The sequence below is a fragment of the Mustela nigripes genome, chromosome 16, assembly GCF_022355385.1.
Source record: "Mustela nigripes isolate SB6536 chromosome 16, MUSNIG.SB6536, whole genome shotgun sequence".
Taxonomy (NCBI): domain Eukaryota; kingdom Metazoa; phylum Chordata; class Mammalia; order Carnivora; family Mustelidae; genus Mustela; species Mustela nigripes.
In genome coordinates, this window is record NC_081572.1 from 23,131,772 (window position 1) to 23,144,379 (window position 12,608).

General features: G+C 56.6%; 2 protein-coding genes across 3 annotated transcripts; one reads left to right on the forward strand and one right to left on the reverse strand.

The window, feature by feature from the left end:
- Positions 1–39: 39 nt before the first annotated feature.
- LRRC46 (leucine rich repeat containing 46) lies at positions 40–5,093 on the forward strand. The gene is made up of 8 exons (XM_059380625.1): positions 40–344; positions 443–548; positions 2,067–2,175; positions 3,164–3,210; positions 3,498–3,607; positions 3,796–3,865; positions 4,196–4,344; positions 4,605–5,093. Exons 1-8 carry the CDS (start codon positions 332–334, stop codon positions 4,970–4,972), a joined length of 972 nt encoding a protein of 323 aa, XP_059236608.1. The 5' UTR covers positions 40–331; the 3' UTR covers positions 4,973–5,093.
- Positions 5,094–5,609: 516 nt separating this feature from the next.
- SCRN2 (secernin 2) lies at positions 5,610–9,207 on the reverse strand. 2 transcript variants are annotated; one of them, XM_059380624.1, is made up of 8 exons: positions 9,124–9,207; positions 8,577–8,750; positions 8,167–8,348; positions 7,411–7,610; positions 6,766–6,981; positions 6,463–6,628; positions 6,171–6,351; positions 5,610–5,909 (listed from the first exon to the last, which is right to left on the reverse strand). In XM_059380624.1, exons 2-8 carry the CDS (start codon positions 8,748–8,750, stop codon positions 5,751–5,753), a joined length of 1,278 nt encoding a protein of 425 aa, XP_059236607.1. In that variant the 5' UTR covers positions 9,124–9,207; the 3' UTR covers positions 5,610–5,750. The 2 variants fall into 2 exon arrangements, with proteins under 2 accessions (XP_059236607.1, XP_059236606.1); XM_059380623.1 differs by lacking the exon at positions 9,124–9,207 and having other exon boundaries at positions 8,577–9,043.
- Between the last annotated feature and the right edge of the window lie 3,401 nt (positions 9,208–12,608).

Genomic DNA, 12,608 nt, shown 5'->3' on the forward strand with positions numbered 1-12,608 from the left:
AACCGGGCGTCCAGTCTCCTAGCAACGACGCTTAGACTCTGGGGCACAGCTCTTTTCTTTCCATCCGCACCCGCCACTCTTTACCCACAGTCCCCCAGTTTTACTAGCCCCGTTTCACTCGTCAAACTCCTGAGCCCCCGCCTAGATTTACTTTTGTCTTCTACCGCACCTCATGCATTATAATGTTCTGAATCAACCCCTTTCCCTTATCCCTCGAGTCTCCGAGGTTCTCCCTCCTCACACCATCCTGGGTTCCGCCACCCCCGGGGCTATCCAAGTTAGTCGGCTTCCCTTCGTCCTGAGCCCATGCTAGGCCAATAATAGCCTTTAAATGATGCCCGGAGGTGAGCAGGGGATGGGGTGGTGAGTAGAAGATTCGGATAACGGTACGGTCGGGCTTCCAAGAATAAGAAACGTAACAATTGGACTCATCTTTTCACAGCTAATCTTGCCCAGAGTCCAGAGGAAGGGGGCGTCTGCATTACTGAAGCCCTTATCACCAAGCGGAACTTGACGTTCCCTGAAGATGAGGATCTGTCAGAGAAGATGTGAGTGCCAGGGGGAGAAGGAGGTGGTGGACGATTGAAACACACAGAATGACCAGTCCCCTGAGCTGGACTGGTTTGTCAACTCATCTTTATCCCTCTTTTTACTTACTCCATGCATTCAGTCAGTGGTCCAATTGATTTTGCCTCCTTAAACATTATTCTATTCCTTTTCTTTTTTCTTTTCTTTTCAAACCATGCCTACTGAACTGCCTTAAATAAGGCTCTTAGGCCATCACCTCTCAACAAACTCCTAATTAGTTTCCCCTGCCCCCGGGCCTGGATCCCTATACTGTTACCAAAGTGATCCTTTTAAATGATAAATCTGATCAGACACGCCTTGATGGAACTTTCCTTGGCTCTCTAGTACTTCCAGAATAAAATCCAAATGCTTTAGCATGAGTTGAGCTCTGCTGCCTTTTTAGCCTTATTTCTTGCCGTTCTCCACTATTCCTCTAAGACCCAACATTCTCACACCTTAGTGCCTTACTTCTCAGATTAGAGCTGAGCAACATCACCTGGGAGGTTGTTATAATGACTCTCAGGTCCACCCCAGACCTACTTAACCAGAAACTGCATTTGAACAGAAATTCCAAGGGACTCATGGGCACATTAAAGTTGGAGAAAGCGGGGCGCCTGGGTGGCTCAGTGGGTTAAGCCGCTGCCTTCGGCTCAGGTCATGATCTCAGGGTCCTGGGATCGAGGCCCGCATCGGGCTCTCTGCTCAGCAGGGAGCCTGCTTCCTCCTCTCTCTCTGCCTGCCTCTCTGCCTACTTGTGATCTCTCTCTGTCAAGTAAATAAATAAAATCTTTAAAAAAAAAAAAGTTGGAGAAAGCCTGGATTAGCACACACTGTTCCTTCTGTTTGACATGCCTTCTCCTCATCCCCTTCTCACCTTCCCAGCCAACTCCCACCTACATCACCTCCTCCGGGAAGCATTCCCTGTCCCCCAATTCAGGAGTCCATGCACAGTTCAGGCACTCCTTTGGTCCCTTGTACTTGTGTCTGTCATCCACTTGTCCTAGATGTTTGGCCGGCTTCTCAAATAGTGATGGGCAGGGACTCTCATTTGTCTCTAGTGGGCATGCAGTAAATATTGTGGAATGAATGAATGAGTGAATGGGGAAAAGGTCCTCCCATGGACCACTCAAAAGGGAAAGAAGGAAGGATCCTCCTTCCGAGTTGTCTCATCTCTGCCCCGGTCCCAGCTTCCACCGTCCACACTGGTTCAAGGAAGTCTTCCCTTGCCTCTGAGTCTCTCCAGGAACCATAAGCTGCTATCACCCATTTCCTGGTCCAAGGGCCTTTTACTCCTCTCACCCTCTGATCCTTCCCAGTGCTTCTGACCAAGATCCAGGGCTCCAGCTTCATGGTTTCATGATGGGGACACCGCCTCATAAGTTCCTGACATCTCATCAAAGGCACTTATCTTGAAACCCCTTTCCTCCCCCTCCCATCTTCCCTGCTGAGACAACACAGAAGTGGCATTCCATTACAACACCTGCTGACTGTTCTTCCAGGTTTCACACTCTGGCTGAATTGCAGACTGTCCGCCTGGACCGGGAGGGGATTACCACTATCGGGAATCTTGAGGGCCTCCAGAACCTACACAGCCTTTATCTGCAAGCGGTAACTTCTTGCCTCCTGCCCTTCTTCCCCCTTCACCCTCTGTGGACCAAGTCTGTTTAATCCAAAAACAACCAATCAGGTCACCTTGCCCATTCCCTGCCATTCAGGGAGGCAGACCTTCATTGAAACTGTTCCTAGATGGGTGCCTGATTGGCTTATCTGTAGAGCATGCAACTCTTGATCTCAGGATTGTAAGTTCAAGTCCCACATTAGGTGTAGAGATTACTTGGAAGAAAGTAAGGAAAGAAAGAAAGAAAAGGAAGGAAGGAAGAAGAGGAAGGAAGGAAGGAAAGAGGGAAGGGGAAGAAAAGAAGGAAGGAACTGTTCCCAGATGAATCAGGAATTCTCTTCAGTTGGAAGAGCAATCCTCCCTGAAGAAATCCTAAGCATGCTCTTGAATCACTGGTTTTTTTGTCAGACATCTTCTCTGGGCCTCAAAGTTCTTTTTGGTATCTACCTTATCATGTTATATATATATAGCTCCAGCCCATTTCCTGTTTTATAGAAGTGGAAGAGGGAGCCAGAAGATTCTACTGCATCCTTCAGAACCTTGAAGGCTGTTTTGTTGTCGGAGGTGGTGGTGGTGGTGGTGGTTGACTGACTGAGTTTCAGGGTCCTCCAGGTTGACTGTACCCCGCTCCTTTCGTCTTTCCCCACAGGAACTTTATGAATCAAAGTCACGTGTGCCCATTACTCCCTGTGTGTACCTAAGCCACCACTCAGGCCTCCACTACTGCCCCGTGGCCCCTTGGTCTCCCTCTTGACTTCCAGGCCCCTCTGTGGTTGTGGGCTGAGCAGCGTATACTTTGATGAAGCATAGCTAGCCCCCAAGTTGACCCCCCTTGACCATCCACCCAGAGAAAGCAAATCATCCCAGGGTAGCGAGAACCAGTTCAGGGGGCAGGGGGTCATTCCCAGAGCGCCAGTTTGCCAGCGGCAACAGGGGACAGGGTCTACCCAGTTTCCCCAACTCGTTTGCTTTCTGCAGAATAAGATCCAGCGGATTGAGAACCTGGCCTGCGTCCCCTCCTTGCGGTACGTGGTGTACAGGGCTCAGGCCTGGGGGAGAGGGAGAGAGCGGGGAGAAGGGGAGACCCAGCCATGCCCCAGAGAACTAGTTGGTCCAGACTTCTCCAAGCCTAATGTCTTGCCCACCGAGGACCCAACAAGCCCGGCTCTGCTTCCCCCACCCAGGGGGCCACGAGTCCCCACTCATCATCAGGCTGCTCAGCCAGGGTCCCCGGGCGCCTGGAGTCCTCCTCCCTTCCTCCTGTGGTTCCATGATGCAGCTCTGTCTTTGCACCCCTTCCTTCCCCCCGCAGCTTCCTGTCTCTGGCAGGAAACCAAATCAAGCAGGTGGAAAACCTCCGTGACCTCCCACATCTCCAGTTTCTGGACCTTTCTGAGAACCTGATAGAAACACTGAAGCTGGGTAGGAAGGCCCTGGCCGCAGCTCATGGGACAAGCCTTGTGTGGGCCCCCCCTTCTCTGCTACCATCTCCCCAAGCTTGCGTTGGCAGCACGGCCTCTGGGGGTCTGGGAAGGCTGTACAAAGAGACAGAGGCTTTGGGCAGGGAGAAGGGTAGGACACCCTTGTTCCTTTCTCCCTGGTGCATGCAGATGAGTTCCCCCAGAGCCTTCTCATCCTCAACCTGACCGGAAACAGCTGCACCAACCGGGATGGATACAGGTGAGGAAGACATGAGGGCAGGAAGAAATGGGGGGTGGCCGAGCTCCTCCTACCTCCACGCAGGCCCCCTCTCAGCCTGCAAACTGGTCACTATCGATGGCGCCTTCTCCTCCACCCCGGCTCAAGTGGGACGCTTTTTCTCTCCCACCCCGAGGTCCACACGGAGCCAGCCCTTAGCTTTTCGGGACTGACCACAGGCCCATCTCCCCGCCTGTGAACACCAGCCCTCCCGGTGTGGTTGCTGCGGCTTGTGTCTGCACTTCCTCCCAGGCTCCCCACCCATGGGTGCTCTCCCGGGGTGGGAGATCCTCTGCTCTTTCTGCCCTACAGGGAGCTGGTCACAGAAGCCCTGCCGTTGCTCCTGGACCTGGACAAGCAGCCTGTGTTAGAGCGCTGGGCCTCAGATGAGGAGGAGAAAGCCTCAGACGATGAGGAGGAGGAGTTCCCGGAGCTGAGCAGCCCGTTCTGCACAGAGCGAGGTGGTCCTGCCTTCCAAGGCTTGAACCCTCTCTAGAACTCTCCTCTGCCCTGTGGGGCACTGGGGCAGCTAAGTCCTGCCAGGGCCAGGTGTCAGTCTGGGGTGCAAGTGACGTGTCCTCCCCACCCCAACCCTGGGCCCCTCCTCGTAGGGATGGCAGCAGGTTAGTCTGCTCCAAGGGTCAGCCAGAGACCTCCCTGCCAAAGGCCTTCCTGCCAAGCCCAGGGCTCCATCTACCGCCTACCGTCTTGTCCCTCCCAGGCTTCCTCCAGGAGCTGGAGCAGGAGATAGACAGACACAAGGAGCGCAGACAGCAGACAGCCCTGAATGAGCACCTTCAGAGGATGGAGACGAAGCCTGCCCTCACTGACCTCCCCCTGCTGCCTGGGGGGCCCGTGGCTAAGGACAACAGTCCCTCTGTCACCCCCAGCCAAGGGAAGGAGACACCCCCCAAGCCTGCCTCCTTGCCACAAGCCACCTCTGCCACCAAGAAACCCTGCCCTCTGGTTTCCAGCCAGCAAAGCACTGTCCAGGCAAAGAAGGGGACCAAAGCAGCCACAGGCCCCAAGGCCTCTGTGTCGAGGGCCCCCAGCACAACCAAAACTGTGACCAAAAGAATCAAGAAGTGAAGGGCAGCCCGTCCCTACCAGCAATTCCACAGGAACGGGGAAGGGGGAAGAAAAGGGCATGGGTGGGGCCTCCCCTCCTCCTCATTCCCCTCACCTGTGACAGGAGGCTCCCCCAGTAAAATGTCACCCAGCCCTGAGTATGTCTTTTATGTCATTGGGGGGCATCAAGCAGTCAAGGCAGTGGGAAGGAGTCACAGAAATACAGAACCCAACTCTACTGAACACGTTTCTGGACAATTTGGGAACCACCCAAAGGACTGGCCCACCTCAGGTCCCCACCTGGCTGCCTGGGCCCTGAGCAGGCCTCACAGTGTGGAAGATGCCATTTTCCAGAGGGCACAGCTCACTGCCATCCTTGGGGCGTGCCCTCCAAGGTTCAAGCCAAGGACCAAAAACCCGTGGTCCTCATTCTCCTTAAACAGTAGCCCCATAGTGTGCCAGGCACATTCTCTTGGGCATACCCGCTCACACACCTGGGGAGACCACCTCTCCTCACAGACCCCTGCCACAGCCTCCCCCATCGAGTCCCCATTCCCCAAGAGAAGACTGTGCTGCCCAGCAGACAACCAGAGGCCCAGGGCTGCCCTTTGCCCTCACTTGGCTCTCCCACCCCCACTAGAGCCGGGATCAAGTTCACTGAACAGTGAAATAGTGTACTTTATTAAGGCAAAGGCCGAGCTGGCCGCCCAGAACAGGACTGAGGGGAGTGAAGGGCTTGTGCTGATCCTGCTGTCGCAGGGGTCCTGTGCCCACCCCAGGCCAGGACGAGCTGTGGCGCTCAGCCATAAACCCGGCTCTCCCTCTCCACAAAGGCCTGGAAGAGGGCGCCCAGCTCTTGTGGGGGTGGGGCCCACTCCCCGGCCAGCAGCCGCCGTGCAGCCTCCAGGCCTTCCTGCTCCAGGTCCCGCTGCTTCTGCCAGAGCTGCTGTCCCTGATCCTGCCCAGGAAAGGCAGAGATGAGTCCCAGGGACAGGCTTCCCTCCAGATCGCGGGGAGATACCTGCCATCTCCCACAAGCAGGAGAAAGGGCAGGGTCCCCGACATTCTCCTGGGCAGCTGGCTTTGAAGGCAGAGACTCCTCCTGGCAGCTCTAGAGTCTCCCCTCCACTCCCAGGTCCACTCATATTTCCAGAATCCCAACTGGGCATGGGAGAAGTGAGTCATGTCCCCAGAGTAGCCCCTAATCCCCGGGGCTTACCTGCCCACTCTCCATCAGCCCCAGGGCCACCTGGTGTCCACGGTAGAGGCTGTGCCGGCGATCCACCTGAGTCTGGAATCGGGGCTGGGTCCGAACAGGATCCTGTGCTCCAAAAGTGGGGGACACCACCTGGGGGGCCGGGGCCACGCCCGCCCCAAAGATGAAAGGTTTGAACACTGACCTAATGGGACAGAGATGGAAGGAGTGAAGGCTATCACATCCCCCCGGACACACACACACATACCCCGCCTGGCAAGCTCTCCCCTGCCTTCCCCACCCTCATTCCCCTCACCTGGATGGGTCTGGTGTGGCAGTGAGGAAGTGGACACAGGGCTGTGTGGGATCCTGGGGCAGGATGGACACCATGCTGGCCGTGGTGCGAAAGCCTCCCGAGTCCATACAGATACCACTCTCCTTGTTCCTGAGAATGTCCATCATCACCTCTGCCGTGATGCCCCCTGTGAAGGAGGACAGGCTGAGGGGCCCCCAGGGCAGAAGGGGACCCTCTGGCCCGCGGTCAAGTCTGTGGGAGAGGAGAGAGGCCGGGACTGCCATGGCCCTCGGGCCCCCAGCCCGCTGCCATCCACTCACTGACCTCGCTGCTGCTGCAGCAGCTCTCGTCCGGCCTGGAAGCGGGCTTTGGCAGCCTCCATCCGCACAGGCTGCTGAGTCAGGGAGAAGACCTGAGCGAAGTCAAAAGCGCTCTGCCCACCCCACCAGCCCTGGGCCAGGGCATGGGTCCGCAGCTCTGAGTGTTCGGCGGAGATGTCTGTGCCAATGCTCAGCTGGTTGGAGATGTTGCGGGCCCCCTCTGCGGAGGAGGCGGGAAGGGGAGGGAATGGCTCCTTTATCATAAAGCACCTACTCTGTGCCAGGGGCTGAGAACAGGGCAGTGAAGAAAACAGCCCTTCCCTCGTGGAGACGGAGACAGAAGTGTGAGCTTGAGGCTGTGGCAAGTGCAAGGAAGAAGCACCTGCTTGCATATATGGGGGAGAGGGGGGCTAACCGCCAGGGAGTCCAGGAAGGTTCCCCAGAGGAAGTGGCAGGCTAGAGCACAAAGAGGATTTAAGCAAGCGAAGGGGAAAGGGTCCTCAGTGGGCTCATCTCCCACCACCTCAGGTACGCCGACCACCCTGAGGTTTGCACCTGGATCCGCCCTGCCCGGCCCTCATCCCACCCCCTACCAAGGCTGGCCAAAGGCGACGCCTCCAGGAGGCAGGCCCCAGTGCCAGGCCCTCACCCCGGATCCTCTGTGCGGCCCACAGCCTCCCCGCCGTCTCCAGCACCCACGCCTCAGTCCGGTCAGCCAGCAGGAAAGTGTTGTGGTAGCAGAACGGGGCAGGGTCCTCCCGGCAGCTGCCCCCTTGCCCATGGCGCTCCAGCAAGCCCGTGATCACGTGCAAGGCCTCCAGGGCAGAGCGGCTCCGTTCTAACGCCAGCCTGGCATGGGGAGACAGGCCGGGACCAGAAGGGCAGTGAGGTACTGGCGGCGGGTGACAGAAGCCCCAGTGGACAGACGCAGCCCGGGGAGGCCCACGTTACACAATCTGCCCACAGTGGTTGTGTGGAGCGCAGTTAGGCCAGGGGTTTTTCAAGTTTGGCTCTGAGGGTCCCCTGAAGAGGCCTGAAACATGGTCCCACAGAGAGAAGCACACCAGGCCCCCCAGCCTCTCTTCAACCCGAGTGGCTCTGCTTTAACTCGCTTCATACATTGGGACTCCATTGGGGGGCGGTGGGGAGCGCTTCTACTGAAAAAAGAAATGTGAAACCACTGCCCTATTTCTGGGCCAGGAGAGGCACAGAAGGGGCCATACTTGGAAGCTCCTTAAGAGACTGGAGATGGGGCCGGGAGAGAGGAGGAGCGGGGGCAGCCTGTCTGGGCTCGCAAGGGGGACAAAAAGATGGGGGCCCCGTGACCCGAGCTTAGGGGAAGGGGGAATGGCACTCAGCTCTCAGACTTCCAGCACCAGACGATAAGGGAGGGCAGTGTCCCCACCTGAGCAGATCCATGCCCAGCAGGGCTTCCCCCTCGCCAACTGGCTCCTTGGTCCACACTGCCTCATTGCCAATGCAGACACCATGTTCATTAGCGCCCATCTCTGCCCCCCAGAGCCACGAAGGTCGGCTCAGGATCACCGCATGAGTCTCTGACACCTGGTCCACCTCAATGTAGGTGCACTGCAGGTAACAGGGGAGAAGGGGAGAGCCCACTCAGAAAGGGTTTTAGTATTCCCACTTGCCCAGGAGCAGCCTAAGTCAGAGGCTAGGTCCAGGCTGGTAGACCGTAAGGTCATGCTCTTTCCCGCACCTGTGGTGGCTTTCCAGGGGCCCGAGAAGCGGAGGCAGGTCTGAGGCAGAGGTTCAGATCTGCCACAGCTCCTAGCTCTTCCGTAAGGCCTAACCCACCTGGAGCCGGCTCCCAGGAGGGTGAGTGCTTGCGGGTACAAACACCACCTCCTGCACTTCGTCCCGGGGCCGGTCAGAGTTCTTGGCAAAGATCACGGCGGGGATGGCCGAGGCCGGGGGTACCGAGACAAAGCAATCGCAGGAACGTGGGGCGTCGGGGTTCCAAGAAGCCATCTGGGGAGAGGTGGGGAGGAATGGGTCCTCTTCGGGCGACCTCTCCACCATACTGGCCAGAGCTCAGCCCCCTGGGAGCCCCTATCCCAACACGTGTCAAGAGACACTCGGAGGTCACTGCCGTTGGGTTCGCGATGCTCAGCACCGTACACAGGCGAAGGCACCGCGCGGCGGAGGCACCAGCTCTCGGCCCGGGCTCCAGGCTGGCAGCTCCGCAGGCGGGCGCAGAACGCACGCTCCCAGAGCCCTGCCCGACCGGGAGCCCGGCTCTCCGGCGCAGTCGCGGGATCCCCTCCCTCGCCACCCTACCCCTCCCTCCACGCCCCTATTCTATCCCCATTTACTCTCTTCCCCAATACGGTCCGCCCCTAACCTCACTCCCTCCAAGATTCCCAGCTTAGCCCCGACCGCCACCGCCTCCGGTTCGGGTCATTGGGCGGAGGCTCCCAGGTGACCTGGAAGGCTTTGGCCCGGGAGGCGGAGCCAGAACCAAGCGCTTGCAGTTCTACCGTCTTCCACCAGGGCGCGCGCCAGCACTATTTCTTGGAGCGGAGCGGCCTCGGAAACCGTGTTAGGCAACCTGTCCTTGCCGGCGCCGCTCTCAGGCTGGAAAAAGGCTGAGACGAATCCGGGGGCACTTCCAGTGGGGTCCCTATGGGGAGCAGGAGCTGGGGGTGGAAAGAAGCCCACGTGAAAAGAGAGGAAAGAAAAACCAGATCTGTTAGAGAGCGCCGATTGCTGGGGCATCTGGAGGAGAGAACTCAGCTACTTGTGTCCTGGTTTGAATTACAAAGGTGCGACCTACCCCAGTCCCCACCAGGGCGCAAGATCTGTCAGATTGTCACAGGGCTGAAGGTATAGGGATAACTTAAGTTAATGCATTTTTTAAAACGACATATTCTCAAAACCCACCTGACCCCAAAAGGTGGATTCTGCCCCACAGTGCTTGAACTCCTAGAAAGATAGCTTTGAAAGGATATTTGAAAATTTCTAGTCCAAAGATTTGGTGCCTTTAAATAGAGTGAAACTGAAACAGCAAAGAAGTCTTTTTTTTTTTTTTTTAAGAGAAATTTTTTTTTAAGATTTTTTTTTATTTATTTGACAAAGAGAGATCACAAGTAGGCAGAGAGGCAGGCAGAGAGAGAGGGGGAAGCAGGCTCTCTGCCGAGCAGAGAGCCTGACATGGGGCTCCATCCCAGGACCCCGAGACCATGACCTGAGCCGAAGGCAGCGGCTTAATCCACTGAGCCACCCAGGCGCCCCCAGCAAAGAAATCTTGGCCAAAGGGGTTATATATTGATGTGTGGGTGGACTCTGATCCCAAATGTTCTGCTTTCTAGGTCATTTTCCCCTATTAACCCTCTCTGTAACCGGCACTTAAGCAAATGTATGCTACTCTTTTTGCTCTGTGGAGCCCTCCAGGATTGGGGACAGGAGAGATACTGCAGATTCTCTACTTCTCCCACATCCATCCTGCCAACAAATAAGGCTGCTGCTCAGAGCCCTTGGCGACAGCGTGGCAGCCTGGGGTCATTCCTGGGAGGGCAATGAAGACCAAGTTTTCCCCAGGAGGCAGGCTATGGGCAGGTGCACCAGATAAGGCTATTGGGGGATCTGAAATCTGAGATAGTTCTTAATTGCCTATAGGTATCCAAGGCTGATTCTGAAAAGGAAGCTGTCCCCAAGGAGATGGGCTTCACTTTCAGAAGGTGCACTGCCACTTGCAGAGAAGAATTATCTAGAAGCTCAGCAGGGAGCAGGGAAGAGTATCACCTGAAACTCAGAACACTGGCATCTTGTCTTGCTTCTGCAGTGGACCTGGAGTGTCTCTTTGGGCAGGTCACTTCTTTGAGGACCTCAGTTTCCCCGGTAGTAAAATGACAGCATTGAACTAGATCTGTGATTCTCCACCATGGGTGGGGACTGGAGGGGAGCAATTTGCTTTCAACCACACAACTTCCACTGTACAACAGAATATTTTCATTCTCTGTCCATGGACGGCCAGCATCAGCGTCACCTGGAAGCTTGTTAACAATGCAGAATCTTGCGGCGCCTGAGTGGCTCAGTCTTTTAAACAGTGGACTCTGGATTTCTGTGCAGGTCATGATCTCATTGTCCTGAGATTGAGTCCCGCATGGAGCTCCCAGTTCAGCAAGAACTCTGCTTCTCTCCCTCTCCTTCTGCCCCCTCCCCAAATAAATAAATAATTTTTTTAAAAAGATGCAGAATCTTGGGCCCCACTTCAGACCTAGTGAATCAGAAGCTGCATGTTAACAACATCCCCAGTGTAAAGTGGTCTAATACACCCCCAAGGACATCACTTGGAGTGCTGGAGAGTTAATCCGGATGGCTTCAGGAATTCCCTAGGTGTCTCTAATACGCCCTGTACCGGGTGGAGACAGCCAGACTGTTGGGTTCCTGAGATGCTTTTCAAACCCACACTGAGGGGCGCCTGGGTGGCTCAGTGGGTTAAGCCGCTGTCTTCGGCTCGGGTCATGATCTCAGGGTCCTGGGATCGAGTCCCGCATCGGGCTCTCTGCTCAGCAGGGAGCCTGCTTCCCTCTCTCTCTCTCTCTGCCTGCCTCTCCATCTACTTGTGATTTCTCTCTGTCAATTAAAAAAAAAAAATCTTCAAACCCACACTGATAGGACGCTGAGCCGTCGAGCTCACCAGAATTAATGGAAAGTGAAGGCTGCTTAGGGTGTGCAGTCCACGGGGAGGTGTCGTGAGGTTGCTGTCAGGGGTCATTCCAGAAGCAAAAGTCAAGGCTGTGTGCCGATGGACGCGGGCACCCAGAGTGGCGGGCGGCTCAGTGGGCCCCTTCCTTCACTTCCCCAGCCGCCCGCAGTGGGGCAGGATTGGGCCGGAGGAGAAGAGAGTGTCTGCGGGCCACCCGCTGCCCCAGGCTGTGGTTCCCAGGCTGCCGGCTCCTCCGTCACTTTCCCATTCCTGTTTTCACTCACCAACCCTCCAGGGCCGGTACTCCCACCTGAGGTTGGCGGCTCAGAGAGGTTGTCCAAAGGGTGAGCCCACGTGGCCTGATTTCCCTACTTTCTCCCTGGCCCTCCAGGATCATCCCGCTGGGGGCGTCAGACCTGAGGGGTCAGTGGTGGCCTTGGGCTCCAGGGGTGGGGGGTAGGGGGCGGGCCAGCCGAGCAGCATTGCTGCCAATGCGGGCCAGTGAGCAAACATCAGAGCCCCACCAAAGGCCCCCGCTAAGAATGCAGGTCAGCAGGAGGAGCTGTGAGGGGAGGAGGGGTGGCCCCAGCCCTGCCCAGACAGGCCCAGCCAGCCCCACAGCTGCCCTCCTGTCCCTGGGGGCAGCGATGGGCTGCAGGAGGAAGGGGCTCCCCCGGGTCCTGGGGTCTAACTCCCACTGAACCAGGAAGACAAAAGAGGTGCCCACAGAGTGGGGCCGGCAAGGGGGGTGGGGTGGGGCATAGGCCTGCCCCTCCTCCTCCTGGACTTCTAAATCCAGGAGCAAGAGAAAGCAAAGAGTTCCTCCCCTAAAAACCAGTCTGCTTCCTTCTGTAACCCCTATCACAAAGTGACCTTCAACTCTGTGACTGCAGATTCTCCCAAACAGGTGATGGGATGAGCCAGTGTGGGGACCAGAGTTGGCTCCAGGAAACTGGGTCCGGGGTGGAGTGTGGGAAACAGGAATCCCACTAGGGAAGATAACTGTGGCCAAAATGAAGGCGGGGAAGGTAAACGAACACAAAGTCCAGCCTGCCCCTTTGGACCCCAAACCTTCTCAGCTGTCAACCTTCCTAGCTTTGGGCCTCTGGACGCATAAGGGTTTTTTGTTTTGTTTTGTTTTTGTTTTTTAATCATTTCACCTGAATTGGGCACCGGCT

What these genes read in the sequence shown, in the direction of transcription:
- LRRC46 (XM_059380625.1), top strand. An exon ending in GAGGATCTGTCAGAGAAGAT is followed by an intron (nt 549 to 2,066) that starts GTGAGTGCCAGG and finishes CTGTTCTTCCAG; the next exon opens with GTTTCACACTCTGGCTGAAT. An exon ending in GATAGAAACACTGAAGCTGG is followed by an intron (nt 3,608 to 3,795) that starts GTAGGAAGGCCC and finishes TGGTGCATGCAG; the next exon opens with ATGAGTTCCCCCAGAGCCTT.
- SCRN2 (XM_059380623.1), bottom strand. Translation starts at nt 8,801, where the DNA reads ATGGTGGAGAGGTCGCCCGAAGAGGACCCATTCCTCCCCACCTCTCCC. An exon ending in CTCCTGGGAGCCGGCTCCAG is followed by an intron (nt 8,349 to 8,576) that starts GTGGGTTAGGCC and finishes TGTTACCTGCAG; the next exon opens with TGCACCTACATTGAGGTGGA. An exon ending in GGCCGCACAGAGGATCCGGG is followed by an intron (nt 6,982 to 7,410) that starts GTGAGGGCCTGG and finishes CCTCCTCCGCAG; the next exon opens with AGGGGGCCCGCAACATCTCC.